We start from the raw sequence: 16,694 nt of genomic DNA, 5'->3' as shown, positions 1-16,694 counted from the left end.
TTTAATTAATGGACTGAGTGAGTTTGTTTTCTTTCATCTTTTCAACTCCTGAATGTGAAATTAGGTTTGGCCACAGGAAATTGAAGACTTCTCTGCCGATTGGGAATACCTGATTTCTGTTTTTCTTTCAAATGTTCAGAACTAAATATACCAGTTTAAAATGTATGTTACACACAAGAGGTTGTTTTGAATAATTTATAGTCACCATCATGAAAACTTATCATGGGCAACCATTTTCATGGGGCAAATGACGTAAATCACTTGCCATTCCTACTGAAGGCAATGCCAAAGTTGCTGCTTATAACACATTAAGGGCACCAGCTAGTTCAGGTCATTCAAAGTGTGATTAAGTACTCCTTGGGAACCCAGCAGCGAAGGTGAGGCAGGAGCTGCCAGCTCCACAAGGTAAATGTTTATTTAAGAGCATACATGGTGGGCCAGGAGTAGCAGGAGTCCCTCCCCACTCAGGCCCTCATGTAAGTGATTGGTTTACCTTCCACCAATCACAGTCTCTCATTGCTGATGTGATTGCCCCTCTTCACCACCAACCATTACCTCCCCATCAGTTTGCGACAACCCAAAGACCAAGCCCCGGAATTTCCCGATTGCTCCCCAAACGTTCCAGGATGCCGTCTTCTAATGCTAGCTTCCCTATCCGCCAGCCCATCATTCTGACCGGTGCCGGGGGGAAAATGGAAGATAGGAAACGAAAATTGGGTTCTGCTGTTAAATTTGACAGGACACCCAGATCCCTGGGATTTCTGGGTTCCCCTCCTTTCCGTAACTGTATTCCCTGCCACCCCCACCTCTCCGTAAATATTTAGGCCAAAGTTTTTATTTGACGTTTTGATACTTTTATCATCCACCAGGTAGAATGGGTGAGCATCAGTGCCCCTGATAATAAATGGTGGAGACTGCAGCAGACTCTCACATCACATCCCATCTTAATGGCACAATATTGGCATGGCAATCAAAGATATCCTGAATATATACACATACAATGCTGTGGCAAGAAACTCAGAACAATTATTTGAAAAAAGTGAACAATATAATATTTGTGTTCAGTTATTCTTCACTGGGTTCTATCCTTGACTTGTACAGATGTTGTCCGATTTGTTTGCAGCCCTGAGGTTCAAAATTGGAAATAACCTTTTAAGCAGTCTTCAACTCACAGAAGATACTTTTTGTCTCCACACAATGACCTACACACATCTTTTCTTTTTAAAATATCATTTGTTTATCGTGAAAATAATAAGTACAATTAGACTCGGGATGAAGTAACTTATTGCCAATACTAGGTCTTCAGAGAAAAGGGCCCCTTAAGTATGTTAAGTGATGATTCTTTTCAACCAAGCTGTTTATGTGCTTTGATCTCTTTCCATGTTTGACCAGCAATAGGCAATGGATATTGATGTGCTGTCATCGAACACCATCGTTTCCAATGATCTTATGTCATTGACATTTCAGGCTTCCTTGATGTTTTTGTTGAGTTTTTAATGTCACTCCAGACTGGCTTTCAAGGTCAGTTTTATTTACATACATCTGTTAGATTAATTAGTAATGAGATAAGTTAAAAGCTGATGTATGCTGGTGGGGTGTCTGCGTACACGTACTCAGACACTCCAAGAACACAGCCTTGCTTTTGAATTTAATCCCGCCTCCCCCATTCAGACCCATCTACACAATCTACAAGCCAATGTCTACATTCAGTCAGTCAGTCAACCGGCTGTCACTGGTTTCTAACATCTGGATGTACACATGTCGACTTTTGTTTGCAGCCCTGGATTTCGAATAGATTGCAAGTTTAGAAATAGCTTTCCGACCCCTTTGGGGTTCAAAACTACCGAGTTTCCTATAAAAGCTACACAGACTACACGCAGAACCATCCTCCATTTTGCCACATGCAGCCCTGCCCAAGTGGAACTGAAGATGATTAAGTACACATGCAGCCCATCAATAACCACTGGAATGTCTGCGCCCTATAAACATCCTTCTCTCCCTTCCTCATGGACCTGGATCCTTGATGTCCATGGATTTCTGTGTATACAGGGATGGGTCGGGTGTTCCAATCCACTCATGTTTTTAGACCTTAACCATGGTGAGACCATTGGTGTCCACTGGAAAGTTCATCAATCCAACTTTCTCCACCTTCCTCCTAACCGCGAAACTCTTGTGTACCGGGGCTCCAACTGTTGCGAAAGATACATGTACTGCACTGAGGGCAGGGTTCACCTGGATGTCCAATTTGGAGTTGTGCATGTCTGGAAAACAGAAGTTATATTGGATTTAACTCCACTAGTGTACAGCTCCACCAATCCCAATTAAAATGCATCTTCCTACAGAAAGTTGCAACACTAGCAGTCCATTATTTGGCCTCAATTTTCTCCCTTCTTCCCCCAGTTTTAGTTGGAAAATGGTGCCATAGATAGCTGCAGTCTCTCACTATCTTGTTCCTGTGTAACCCTGCATAGTGACTGCAGAGAGGCTGACAGCTCAGTGCATTCTGAGGGACTGCTGTACTGGTTTTCAGGTGAGGCATTAAGTCACAGCCACAATTGTGCAAGTTAGATGTTCCAGTGACTACACTACATAAGTATTAAATTGACCGTGACACATTTTAGGACATCCCAAGGTCATGAAAGGTACTATATAAATACAGCTTCTTTCTTGCTTTCTTATTATTACATTCATGACAAAGGGTCTACAGAACTCACTGTGGCTGTATCCATTAGTATTTCTGAAGCCAAAAATCAATATCATATTTGCCATAATCTTTTAACTCTTCATAACCCATTTAATGCTAGTGAAGTGTTTTCTCCTAGTGCAGCAGAAATCAATAAATATTATTTCCGTTGAATTATCTGAACCAAAGCTTCTATTGTGAAACCTGCATTGAGTAATCGAGCCAATGTAACTAAGTTAAAACCAGCTTCAGTCTACATTGTATTTTGGCCACATCAAGTCACACTTGTCACTCCCTCTTCCACAGAAAAAACACAAATGCAATCTCTATAAACTTTCATAGTGAAGAATTTCTTATAGGCAGCGTAAACTGCCTTAACAGCCAGCTTAGCTAACTTAAACATACCATTTTGGCCTGTCTAACAATTCATATCACACCCTTTCTGAGGAGCAACAAACTTATAAAAAGCTGAATACTACATTGGTAGGTCAAAAAGTGAAAGGGAGAAGAAAATTGGCAGGTCAGAGGTGGAACATTACCACTGCAATACAGTATTATTCATAAACTCAAACTACCTGATATCTTATGATACTTGCTGTTAAGAGAATTACATGTGAAATCTTTAATCTAAAGTACTCTCCAGCTGATAGTTTAGGCTATCGAGAGGATATGGTGTAACATTTCATAGTGAAAAAGCAACTTGCTTGCTTTTGTTCATGTCAGACAGGACTTTCTTGGGTTGCTCCTAGTTGGTCATGGAGGGATTGATGTTCTTCATGATATTGGATACCAACCAACCAATTATTTTTTTTAATTACACTGGATTTGTTTTCTCCTTCCAAAAGCAGTTGAGAAAATTGTGAATGAGAGTTCCTATAAATGCGCTTAAAAAACAATAACAAATGTAATCGCAATTGTTGTCTCCCACTACTTCTTGATGTACCTCAACTGTGAACAAGGGCAATTAGGGATGGGCAATAAATGTTGGCCTAGCCAGCGATGCCCACATCCCACGAATGAATAAAAAAAATTCTTCTATCCTCCTCTTTGCAACTTTGCTGACGCCTAGCACTTTGTCACTTTTAAATGAAAGAAGGGTCATTTTATATATGTGGTGTGATGATGCTGAGCAGGCAACCTGAGTTAATGTCTCCTTCCAGCCACTGGTCAGCCATGAGTGTGAATTCCCAGACAGTGCTGCTCTAAGATCCAACCAAGATCCCACCCTTCCTTGACCTGCTTTTTTTTCTTTATATTAGATGTATTTCTAAGCTGGGTGGGCACCAAATTGGGTCGCCACTTTGCTCCTTCTACTCTAGAAGGAACCAGGACCCTCACCTCAATGTTAAGATGGAGCAGTCTGCTGGCACCAGGCTTTCTGATTAGTGTCATTGGTCAAACTCACTAGTGGAGAGTCAGTAAGATCAAAACTGAGCCAGACTCGATTTAAACCCTTGACATTCTCCCCATGCAGCCTGTGTTCTCTGACCATACCCAAACTAAACTAATGAATTAGGTTTTACTTTGTTAGTGAATATATTGTACCGGTGATGCATTTGGCCTGTTGTTGCTGCTCTGAGCGCTTGCTGAAGGGTCCATTGGAATCTTTTCCAGTAGCCGTCTGGTTCCTTGCTGCAATTCCCACCTTTTGTGTGATTTTGTCTTCTATCTCATCAGCCCAAGACATATTCCAATCCCAAATCTGACCAGGTTCAGATTCTGGACACCCACTCGTGACCTCTGATCCTTCTGAGGGATTGTGGGATACAACAGCATCAGGGAAGGCAGTGGGCAGAAAGGAGGTTGTAGAGAGAGCTGGGATTAGAGAAATAAATGAGTTATAATCATGCAAATCAATCTCATTTTATATCATAGAACAACTCAATGTGTATTGAAAACTAAAGCAACAAACTAAAGATGCAATAAATTAAGAGAACACCAAAAGGTACGGCAAAGGATTCAAATTCCAGAGACACGCTAAAAATCAGGAGGTTAGCTGGAATGGAACCTCAGAAGGCTAATGGTGCACAGTATAAATGGCTCAAGAGGCAGTCAGGTGTATTACTGAAGGCAGCAGGAATGGTTAGATCCATCATCAAGAGGTTGGTTTTGCCTTCTGGCCATCTCCTGTTCCTAAAACTACTTACATTCTTAACACATCGTGTGCATGTATGTGTGAGGTACACTGACAACAGAAAGGGAGACAGAGAGGGAAATAGGCAGACATAGAGAGAGAGAGAGAGACAGACAGACAGAAGACATACAGAGACACAGGAGAGACAGATGTAGAGGTACAGACAGGGAGGGACAGGCAGGGAGGGACAGAAAGAGAAAAAGACAAAGAGAGACAGAGAGAAAAAGAGACAGAGAGCAAAGGAAGGAGATGGGGATGGAGGAGGGATCGAGAAAGTGACAGAGTATAGAAGTTTGTAAACATTTTTAGTGTATAGTTTTTCATAGTTTGCCAGACTACATATGGCTCGTGACACACTTATATCCTTACATGCGCCAATCTCATTATGTTTCACAGCAATAAAGACATGCATGTGTTTCACAACACTAATTTCTTCTTCTCCTCCCAATTATCTCACTCCTTTACTGGCCTCGTCCTCTTGTATTTATGCAGCAAATATGTATTTGTCAAGAGCAAGCCAGGATAGTTTCAGCAGATGAATGTTCCATAAAGGGCATCACAGCTAAAGCATGGGCCAATTCTCATGTGACATTAACAGCCAGAACTCTTTAGATGGTTAGCTGGAGTGGGAGATCCAAGCTATGCCTGCCTTTATCACCTAATACAGCTGCAAAAAAGGCCAATCTCAGCATCTAAAATGCTGTCCAGGCTGAGATCAACTAACAGTATCAATGAGGAATCTCAGCTTCTCTTCTCTATGTGATATAATATGGTGCTGCTTGGGGAAGAGCCCAAGTAGGCCTTAGGGAAACTAAGGAATCCTCTCTCTGGTCAATGCCATTTTATTTGTAAAACAATTCCTGTAAACTAGACAGAGTGGCTTGAAGCACATGCGACTCCTGTGAGAATTGTATCAACACTTTGTTCGAGTATAAAGTTGAACAAGATGGGACAGATTTAAGATACAGAAGCAGATAAATTAATTGAAGTAGTGTCTTCTGCTCAATCAGCATTCCTACAGCCTGAGATGCTGGACCAAGCCATAAATATCACATCTTCGGAGACACAAAAAACCCAATAAACACTGACCCCAATTTAAATGCATTTTACAATTACCCAGTAAATGAGCAGACAAGCAATCCAATAAAACATGACTTTACGTTTCATTTAATCCATGTAGTGCACCACTCAGAAAACAGACCTGCTACAAAGGTCAGGAGAATAGATGTTTATCATTGTGACATGTGCGCCATACAGTCCATTTACAAGGATCTTTAAAGCAGAATTGAACGGTTAGCTATCAACAATGTAGTGTATTCATCCAGGCACTAGGGGGAAAGCTAAGAGTGTTTTGAGAGAATGAAGACCATGCCGATCTACATCACTTGCACAAAGCAAGGACTCTTGCTGTCAATAAATAATCAGGGATGAAATTCCACTGAGGTTCATCCGGTCTCTGGTCACAATTCCAACCAGTGGCCAGCCTGATTCAGGATGGGAGCGACACACACAGATCACATAAGCTGGACTTTGTGACATTAAAGATAAAGATCTAGGGAGTTTGCAGAGACAGACTAAATGTTATTCAGCGGGACAGCCAATCGCTTACATTGGCAATAACGTTTAAAAATAACATCTATTTTGTTGCCTGACACTGAGTAGCCCCATATCACCAAATAGGTATGCTGTCTGTCATTCTTACTGATCACAAAAGTCATTTCAAATGCCTCTTACATTTTGACAGCCATACAAAGGACTGTGCCCTGGCTGCAGTGTGTTGCACACATGAGAATACCTACCCTGGGCCTATATCTTGGCCTCACCAGGTCTCAGACTGAACGTACAGGGACTCTAGACCACTTTCTGCCTCACCAGGGGATTCAGGTATATAGTCTCACCTCAGGTACCTGAAACTCCATGTTATAACCACCAGTGAGTTAGTGGGCAATAAAAACAGAAAATGTTCTGATGTAGGGTCATCATCGACCTGAAATGTTAACTTTATTTCTCGCCACAGATGCTGCCATACCTGCTGGGTATTTCCAGCATTTTCTCATTTTATTTCAGAATTCCAGCACCTGCAGTATTTTTTTTTTGTGAAGTGGGTAATTTCGTGAGTGTGGAAGGATGTGATCTCAGGTTATGGAGTTAGGAGTTTTGCTCCAGGTTGAGGAGGATACTTGGGTTGCAAGTGGCCTGGTTCAATCTTAGACCTTTTTATTCATTCCTGGGGTGTGGGCATCGATGGCCTTTCATGACAACCAGGCATGCCAAAGCACTTTACAGCCAATTAAATACTTTTGAAGTGTAATCATTGTTCTAACATAGGAAATATGGTAGCCAATTTGTACACAGTAAGTTCCCACAAACAGCAAACATAGTACTAGCAAGATAATCTGCTCTTTGTGATGTTGACTGAGGAATAAATGTTGGCCAAGACACCAGGGATAACTCACCTGCTCTTTCTTGAAATAATGCCATGGGATCTTTTACTGTCCACCTGAGAGGGCAGATAGGACCTCAGTTTAAGGCCTCATTTGATAGACGACACCTCTGATAATGCAGTACTCCCTCAGCATTGCACTGAGGTGTCAGCCTAGATTGTTGTGTTCAAATTCTGGAACTTGAGTCCACAACCTTCTGACTCAGAGGTGAGAATGCTATGAATTTAGAGTTCCAGGCTTGTGACCCAGCGAGCAGCCTGAGAGCAGGATGGAGTTGGGAGAAAGGTGTAGCATTTTTGGCTGGAGTTCATTAAGGTGACCTCAACTTTCACTGTAATCGACTCATCCAGAACATCCAACTGAACAGGCTTTTAATCTGAAGGATTTCACTTCAGTTCCAACTCTCCAATTGTAATGCACTGGAGTGTCATCATGGTTTAATTAGCTCAAACTCCTGGTATTGTACTGAAGACATAATAGTCTAATCCAGGGGTGGGTGTGTTAGTAACTGAGCCAGTTTTTCATCAGAAAGACCTCTGTCCCAATTAGCTGAGCTAGATGGAATTGAGAGGCATAGGCAAAACATGCACCATTAGTTGGACACTCCAGCTACTTCACCACACTGCACAGCCTCTAATAGCTTTTGCAAATAAGATTACCAGGATTATAGATAGCTGCCTTACATTGTCTGGCTTGGCTCAACGGGATAACACTTCCAACGCTGGGATACTTGTCTTTATTAGCTGAGGCACAGAATATAAGAGCAGGGAGGTTATGCTGGAACTGTACAAAATACTGGTTAGGCCACAGCTAGATTATTGTGTGCAGTTCTGGAATCCGCATTATAGGAAAGATGTGATTGCACTAGGGAGAGTGCAGAGGAGATTTACCAGGATGTTGCCTGGGCTGGAGAGTTTTAGTTATGAGGAGAGATTAGGTAGACTGGGGTTATTTTCCATGGAGCAGAGGAGACTGAGGTGGGGACATGATTGAGGTGTATAAAATTATGAGGGGCATAGATAGGGTAGACAGGAAGGAACTTTTCCCCTTGGTAGAGGGATCAATAACCAGGGGGCATAGATTTAAGGTAAGGGGCAGGAGGTTTAGAGGAGATGTGAGGAAGAATTTTTTCACCCAGACAGTGGTGGGATTCTGGAACTCACTGCCTGAAAGGGTGGTAGAGGCAGAAACTCTCATAACATTTAAGAAGTATTTGGATGTGCACTTGCGATGCCGTGGCATACAAGGCTATGGGCCTAGTGCTGGAAAATGGGATTAGAATAGTTAGGTACTTGTTTGACCAGCACAGACTCGATGGGCCAAAGGGCCTTTTTCTATGCCTCTATGACTGGGTCACCCCATAGACTTCAACACATTAGCCAAAATTTTACGGCAGCAGGATTTTATGTTCTCACCGAAGTCAATGGAGTTTAGAATGTCTCACCGCATTTTACAGCCCAGCAGCCCCTCTCATGACAGGGCCATAAAATTCCAGCCATTATCTCGGCTGACACTTCAGTGCAGGGAGCGCACAGTTGGCGGCAGGTGAGACACTAAACTCAGGCCCCCTCATGCAGAGATAAAACATCTCATCATATTGTTCAGTGAAGAAGCAGGGAAGCTTTCCAACCACCCTGTTCAATATTTACCGCTCAGCCAACATCACTCAAAGATTATCTGGCCAATTACCTCATTGCTGTTTGTGGGAGATTGTTGGGTGAAACAGTTCCTACAATAATGACTACACTTCAAAAGTATTCCATTGACTGTAAGGCACTTTGCAGCATTTTGATGTAGTGAATGACGCTATATAAATGCAAGTTTTTTCATTCTTTCCTGCTCAAAACAAATTATAGCACAATCCATAAATAAAAGCAAAGAGATGCTGTGCCAGAGATACGGATTTACAATGAAGTGTTCCATCTGGGCCTAGTCTCTTTTCCCAGACACAAATTCATTTACCAGGATTTGATGTTTAATGCCTGATCAGACACAGGTTTATTAAATTGCCTCAAAGTAGGGTATTAAAACTCACTGGTGATTGTCTGTGGGCTATTTATAGCAATTTCAAAACGCTTGGATTATTTAGAACAATTGTTAGCAGAGGTTACAATTTGGGAAAGTAAGAATAGCAGCTCAATTGTAAGTACGCTTTTTAAATCAGACCATGTAGTTAATGCAAAAGAAACATCTGCTATAAATGGTGCTGATTGTATGAGTTTTAAAATTATTTTTTCCACCTGCTTCTTCAGCCAGGAATAATTGCAGACCAATGGTCTGGTGCAAAAGCCTCTGTCTACACGGTTTATTACAAATATGCAGTGCCGGTAAAAATCAAGCTGAAATGCACTTGTTACCAAAATAAAAAAGACACACTGTTCTTCTAGCTTCTCTGCTGCACCTGTCCTGCCTGATGGGACAGTGTAGAAGCAGCTTTACTCTTTATCGAATCAATCCTACACCTGCTGTGGGAGTGTTTGATTGGTAGAGTGTAGGGGGAGCTTTACTCAGGACCTAACCCATAATGTATGTGCCTGGAGGAATAGGGACAGTGTAGGCCAATCCTTACTCTGTATCTAACCAATGCTGTACAGATGGACAGTTCTGCCCAATCAGCACTGAGGGCAGGTGGGAGGTGGTTCCTGGTTACGACAGGTTGCAAGATGCCAGGCAGCAGGCGTGTAGGCCAAGGTGGTGCACTGAGCTTGTCACTGAGGTGGCTGCTCTGTTGCTATGGACTTTATTTTCCAGACAGGTTTCTCATAAGAAACAGTGAACTTTATGTACAGGGCTTCAGCAGCAGTTACATGCTTCCATCAAGAACCACAACTAGACACAAACTCCACCCCTAAAGTTCTCCGTGCTTCGGGCTGACTCGTTCACACTGTCACATGATACTGCACAGTACAATAAGTCTTAAAGCTACAGTCACTACTTTCCTTAAAGCTACAGTTACTACATCTGTGCTACCTAGGATTATAGACACTGGATCAATCAATTAGGGGGAAACAGTGGCATAATGGTAATGTCGCTGGACTAGTAATCCAGAGGCCCATGGCAACTCATGGAATTTGAATTCCATTAATAAAATCTGGCATATAAATCTAGTGTCAGTAATGATGACTGTGAAACTCTTCTCATCATTCTCAACTCATACACTCACAAACCCATCACACCTCCACAGGGATCTCACACCTCAAGGGACAACACCACTAACTCTCACACACACCCTCACATTTCCATCAATCTCATATACTCTTGAGCTCATATCCTCATTCTGTCCATGGCTCCACTCACCACACAAACATGCCACACAGCACCATGTGTCCTGGTCACACTCTCTCCATCTGTTTTCATACAGGAAAAGCTGGCTCAAAGTAACAGGGAGAGGTCCAAAACTGGGGGTGGAGTGATCCACGTTAGGCCCCTCATTCACTTTGAAGAGCGTGCCATCATGCTGACCGGTAAAGACGTGGACTGTGACAGCGGCAACGACGAGGTCAGCAGTGAATACCCACGTGAGGATCCTGTAACACACCATCCCTCTCTCAACACAAATGTGAAAGCTTTCTCTCCTGTTTTTGACTCAGGTGCCATGCACTAATCATCTCTACTTTGGTTCACAGGGAGCACTGCCAGGCGATCAACACCATCAGCCAGCCAGTCCCTCAGCTCCATCCAAGTGCTCACCTCCAGCCAAGAGGACTCCTCCTCCACTGAAGAGCTGGAAATAAGCAGCCTGGAAGATCCATCACAGTGCTTACCCACACCTTCCACCAGTGCAGAGAGACACACTTCGGTGGGGCCTAGATCTAGAGCAGGCTCTGCTTCACAATCTAGTGGTCACCGCAAGGACATGTGTCAGTAGCAGGAGGAGGCAAGTTCAGCACCTGGCACTTGGAGGACTGCTGGGGAAGAGGCATCTGTGAGGTCCAAGTCAGATGATGACCCTCTGGATTCGCCTACCAATTCATCGTGGAGAGTCAGCAGAAGGCAGGGGGGAACATCATGCAGAGCTGTTGGAAGCTCTCAACAGAGTGGCACGCAAGTCGGAGGAGTATGTTCACCTGCTCTCTGATAAAGTGGTGCCCTCAATTGCGCTAATGGAGATCTCCATGGGAAGGATGGCATACACCATGGAGACTCTGGTCCAGCGGAACGCGGAGATGCGCACAGATCTGCACTCCATTGTGGTAGCCATGGGTGACTTCATGCAGTGCCAACGCGACAAGGAAACGGGGCACCTTGACGTCCCTCCAGGTGCTCCTTCCCCTCAAGGAGTCAGGCCAGGGCGCTCGGGTACCTGAAGGCAGGACGAGCAGCAGTTGGACACCCCTGGGTCATCCACTCAGGAATCTCAGAGGCTGTCAGCTCCCTCTGAGTTCCCTTTGCCTGTGACCCCTCAATCTCGTCCTCTGTCACCTCAGAGGGAACAGCTGGCTCACGGGAGAACAGCTGAAGCAAACCGGTGCTCCCAACGCCTCAGTTCTCCAGAGAATCCACGCCAGAGTCATCACAAGCAACAGGGCTGTCTCCACCCCTGCTGTGGATGTCAGGGCAGCATCTGTTAGGCCCAAAAAAGTTAAGGAATTCTGATCAGAGTTGGTTGCAAGGGTGAACATATTTTGTCACTTTATAAACTGAAAATGTATTCACTTGCACTGAATAATGTGTAACAGTGTCTTTCAGCTTCATTCACAGGCTTTGCAGGTGCTCCTCCTGCATCCCCCCCACCCCCAACTTACTAGCAGTTAGTTGCACGTAACCGGGCCACGAGTGATTTTGGAGGGAGAAGTGAATGTGTGGCAGGGCCTTTCGGAGCCTTGTGTAAGCACCGTCCCACTCACGCAGATCCTACCACCATCACACTCATCTCAATATCCGGAGCATTTCCAATGCTGCCTGCTGGGGTTCTCTCTCAGTTGTCCATCTGAGCTGACCTGTATCTCCGCCCACCCACTGGTCACATTCCCATGCAGCACCTGTTCCCGCCCACCACGAGTCTTCTTTTGCTTTTGGATTTGCAAGCATGGTGCGTTTAACATTCGTCTTCAGCTCCTCTGACCTTTCCCCGATCACTGTTGACTCCTCCTGGCATCACCTTCCAACCTCACAACCATCACCTACCAGCCAGAACCTTTTTCTTTTGGGGATGCCCAGGTGAATGTGCATCATCCCTAACTTCCCATAAATCCCACCCCCATCCACATTAACCTCCCCGACATCCCCCTTCCCACCCTTAGGGTCCGCGTCTGCTTCCGAGTCCCCACCAACCACCCTCACCGACCCTTCTACAATACTGACACACCGTCACCCTCCCACGCTACCGCCTCTGCTCTCTCTCATTCTCACCATTCCCTCCTACCATGCCCACCCTCATTTCGTTCCCCAGGAGGCAGTCATTGGCTCCACAGAGCCCTACCTCGCATGTTCACCTGGACATCGCCCTCCCCTAGCCTTGGAACTCCATCTCCCATTGGAACTCTGTAGTAATTATGGTTTTATTTAGTGTGTAATGTACCTTTAAGAATAATACTTGTTAAGGAAGATCACATGATCTGTATTAACCAATAGGAGAGTAATGCGAGCTACCTCTGCAGTCAGCGTCGAGTTTGCGTTAGAATTGAAAGTACACTTGCGGTTGCTGCTGAGTATATTGTCAATCAACTTAGTTTCCACCCAAGAAGTGTCTGCAGATCAACTCTATCATTAATAGTACAACTCAGTCACCATACAACAAACTCCTTCCCCCACCTCCACCTTGGGACTCTTCCCCCTTCCCCAGACTTCTTCCCCCACCACTTCTTCTTCCACCCTTACTCCTTACCCCCTCCGGAATCCTTGCCCCAGCCTTACTCCTTCCCCCTTCCTGACTCCTTCCCCCCACTCCGGACCCCTTCCACTCCCCCCACCCCCCCACCCCCCACCCCACCCCACCCCACTCCCTCCCCCTTCCTGACTCCTCCCCCAACCTTACTTTTTCCTCCTCCCAGACTCCTTCTCCCCCACTCCGGACTCCTTCCCCTCTCCAGAATCTTCCTTCCAGGGTCCCGTCGCTGTCGGAGTCCAGCTTCTTATGCTCTTGGGATGCCGCAATGTGAGCAAGGCCCTGACGGTAAACCCGACTTCTGCAAGTCACACTTGTCAAGATGTTTTTGTGTGCTTTCCCGCTGATGTGAGCAGTAAATTTGACATGGGGGAGGTGGATTTGGAGAGCTGGGCTTAGAATGATATTCAGATATATTACAATGAAGTTCCCAACGCCTGACGGTAGGGAAACATGGTCCACCACTGAAGGGCAGAGTGGACGGTTGCAAACGTGTTTCACGATGGCGAGAGACCAAATTTTGGCCTTCCCACCATATTGTCCGCTCAGGCCTTCTGCGACACCCAACACCAGCAGGCATGGAAAATTCCACCAAATGAGTCCCATTCAAAGCAGTTGCATTAAAGCAGAGGGTAGTTAGAAGTGGGGAACATTAGGTCTCCTTTCCAGGGTCACCGCTGATTCTACTGGCAGGGGGGTCACTAACTAGAGGACGCAGAGTTAAGATAATTGACAAAAGAACTGGACAGGAGATAAGAATTTTCTTTGTTTTAATCTGGAATTCGCTGACTCTTAACGGGCAAATTCAATAGTAACTTCCGAGAAGTGAATTAGATTATACAATCCAAAAAGGATAAATCTGCAAGGTTATGGGGAAAGAGCAGAGTTTGGGACCAATTACCAGCTCTTTCAAATAGCCAGACACAAGTGGCTGAATTCTCTCCTTCTGTAAAATATTATTCTAAACTTTGGAACGAGGCGTGAATCCATAGCCTTCTGAGTTAGAGGTGAAACAGCTACCCATTGCGCCATGGCTGACATCTATCAGCCTGTCCCTAATCTATTTGCCTCCACTACTGGCTGAACCACGAGCCTAAGATGAAACTGGAATTCTTATTCCACTGCCCCATTCCGTTCTATCATCATGTTGAGATTTACCTGTGTAAGGAGCCTCCATCTCCGTTTGTTTCAGACCGAAGCAGAAACTGTCAACTGCCACAGCGAGGGCCTGGGCAAAGTTGGCATCCATGAGGAAGGAGCCATCAGAGGAGCTGACCATGCTGCAGCGGGCACTGGTGAAATTTTCTTCGGAGACCGAGCCCCAGCCGTTGGCCAATGATCCGGCGAGGGAGCTCTCGCACTCGCTGAGGCTAGAGGTTGGAGTGTGGCAGAGTCTGTGGAAGAACCTGTGAGAGTTCATACGGGCCACCTCGACGTCCAGGTCATCATCCTCATCGTCATAGTCCGCAGCATCCGTTTCCAGGTCAGAGGGCAATGGCCCGCAGATGTACCCATATGTATGGGGAGGTGAGAAAGGTCTTTGAAAGGAGGGCGATCTGTCTGTGAAGTGCCTGTAAAGAAAAATAGTTAATTCCCATCATTGTGAGCTTCATATACAAACAACATCAACTTGCATTTAGTAAAATGCTCCAAGATGCTTCACAATAAAGATATTGATCAGAATTTGACACCAAACCACATAAGTATAGATGACCAAATGCTTGGTCAAGGAGCTAGTTTTTAACAGTGTCTTGAAGGAAGAAAGAGCGGGGGAGGGGTTTAGGGAATTCCAGATCTTAGGACCTAGCCAGCCAAAGGCAAAGCCACCAAAGGTGGCGTAAAGGGAATCACTGATGTGCAAGAAGCCAGAATTGGAGGAGTGCAGCGATAACATTGGAAGAGGTTACAGAAATAGGGAGGGAGTTAAACGCTGGATGAAAATTTTAAAATTGAAGTATTGCCAGACCGGGAGTCAATGTGGGCCAGCAAACATTGGTACGATGGACGAACAGGACTCGGCACGGGTTAGGACATGAGCAGCAGAGTTTGGATGAATGGAAGTTTATGGAAGATGAGAGATGGAAGACTAGTGAATAAAACATTGCAATGATGCAATGATTGTGTCTGGAGGTAATGAAGGCATGGACGAGGGTATCAGCAGGTGACGAGGGGTAAAAACAAATGAGGTGGAAGTAGGTGGTCTCTAGCAAGGGACAAGTCACAGAAATCCCCCACACCTCAAATCTGCGATATCAGTTGCCCCCCACTGCCTCCCCCTAAAGCATTATTCAAGTGTGAAGCTCAATACTGGAGCATCAACAAGCTATTCAAATACAAGGGGGTCACTGCGACTCATCAGAACTATGTCCCCTTCCAACAACCATTCACAAACAGTTTTTGGCAGGGATAAATGGAGAGCAGAGAACTACTGGCTTTGCCCCTCCCCAGACCTGATTGTAGCATAGGAACAAGAGTAGGTCATTCAGCCCTTGAGCCTGTTCCTCTGTTCAATTAGATCATGTCATCAACGTCACAATCTAAAAAAAGGATTGCGCTTTTCATGACTTCAGGAAGTCCCAAAGTGCTTTAAAACCAATGAAGTACTCTTGAAGTGTAAACATGATTGCATGATAAGGAACAACCAATTTCCACACAGCTGTTGAACAGATAATGAAGCTATGTCACAGTGCTCACAGAGAGAGGATATCTGAGTAGCATCTCAGAGTGCAGCTCCAGCTATACATTAGTCTTATTCAACCTTTGTAAATAGTTAGCATATAAATAAATGTTTTTTGAACAAAGACCATTGCCTGGAGTGAGATCTCAAGAATAAGAAGCTGATTGGTTGTCAAGTCGACTCTGATTGGCTGAGTCATTGCCATGGAGAAAGCAATGGGGAATTATAGTTTCCCCAAGCTTCCGGGTAATTCAAAAAAGATGAAAAGCTTGATGTTTTGTTTGCAGAGAACTGGTCCCTGCATATGAATATATGTAGCTTCCAGCTTAACTGATTATCTTAAATTGGTTGTTAGCTTTTTTTTTAATCCAATGGAATTCATTAAGTTACAACTTTACAGTCCCAGGAAACATGAATGAAGAATAGACAGTGCCTTCCTTTCTGTAGATCCTAATCACTTGCTGATTTCATTAAATTTCGGTTCCTCAAATTTAAAATCTGGGAATTAGGTGAGGTCTCCTCCCCCATAGAGCTGTTGCAGTTTGGCAATCTCCTCATCCATATTTTTCTGGTATTCTGAACCAGCATCAACAGGACCACCCGCTTTCTTGCTCTTAGTGTCATAGTCATGGATGTTAACTATAAAGAGTTTTTGGATTGGGTCAAGGCTCTTGGTCTTGTTAAACACCACTGCTGTGAACCCGATGTTTCGCTGGAGCTCAACAGAAAAGGAAGATCGCAGGATGGTGGAAAACCGGAAAAAGTGTTGCAGGATCATGGTGGCCTGGTTAAACAGATCAAAGCTAACACCTCGAGCCCCTGCTCCACTCTCGCCCACTCCAGACTCAGCTATTAGAGCACTCAGGATTATTCAGCAAGTACTGCCCAATTGTGGAATCACATCAACCAGTAGACATTTTTTGGGGGGT

The 16,694-nt window shown here is 44.6% G+C and overlaps 1 protein-coding gene and 1 pseudogene across 2 annotated transcripts in view; both read right to left on the bottom strand.

Moving 5' to 3' along the window:
- Window positions 1-1,213: 1,213 nt before the first annotated feature.
- Window positions 1,214-16,694, bottom strand: part of robo4 (roundabout, axon guidance receptor, homolog 4 (Drosophila)) — a 137,815-nt gene continuing 122,334 nt past the window's right edge. For both annotated transcript variants that reach the window (XM_078531573.1, XM_078531574.1), the window contains 3 exons: window positions 14,247-14,659; window positions 4,229-4,498; window positions 1,214-2,261 (listed from right to left, as the gene is read on the bottom strand). In XM_078531573.1, the coding sequence (XP_078387699.1) occupies window positions 2,083-2,261; window positions 4,229-4,498; window positions 14,247-14,659 (862 nt within the window). In that variant the 3' untranslated portion in view covers window positions 1,214-2,082. The remainder of the gene's footprint in view (window positions 2,262-4,228; window positions 4,499-14,246; window positions 14,660-16,694) is intronic.
- LOC144669058 (ATP synthase peripheral stalk subunit F6, mitochondrial pseudogene) lies at window positions 16,133-16,569 on the bottom strand (annotated as a pseudogene).

This window comes from Cetorhinus maximus, chromosome 2, assembly GCF_964194155.1.
Source record: "Cetorhinus maximus chromosome 2, sCetMax3.hap1.1, whole genome shotgun sequence".
In the NCBI taxonomy this organism is placed as follows: domain Eukaryota; kingdom Metazoa; phylum Chordata; class Chondrichthyes; order Lamniformes; family Cetorhinidae; genus Cetorhinus; species Cetorhinus maximus.
This window is presented reverse-complemented; position numbering and strand designations above follow the sequence as displayed.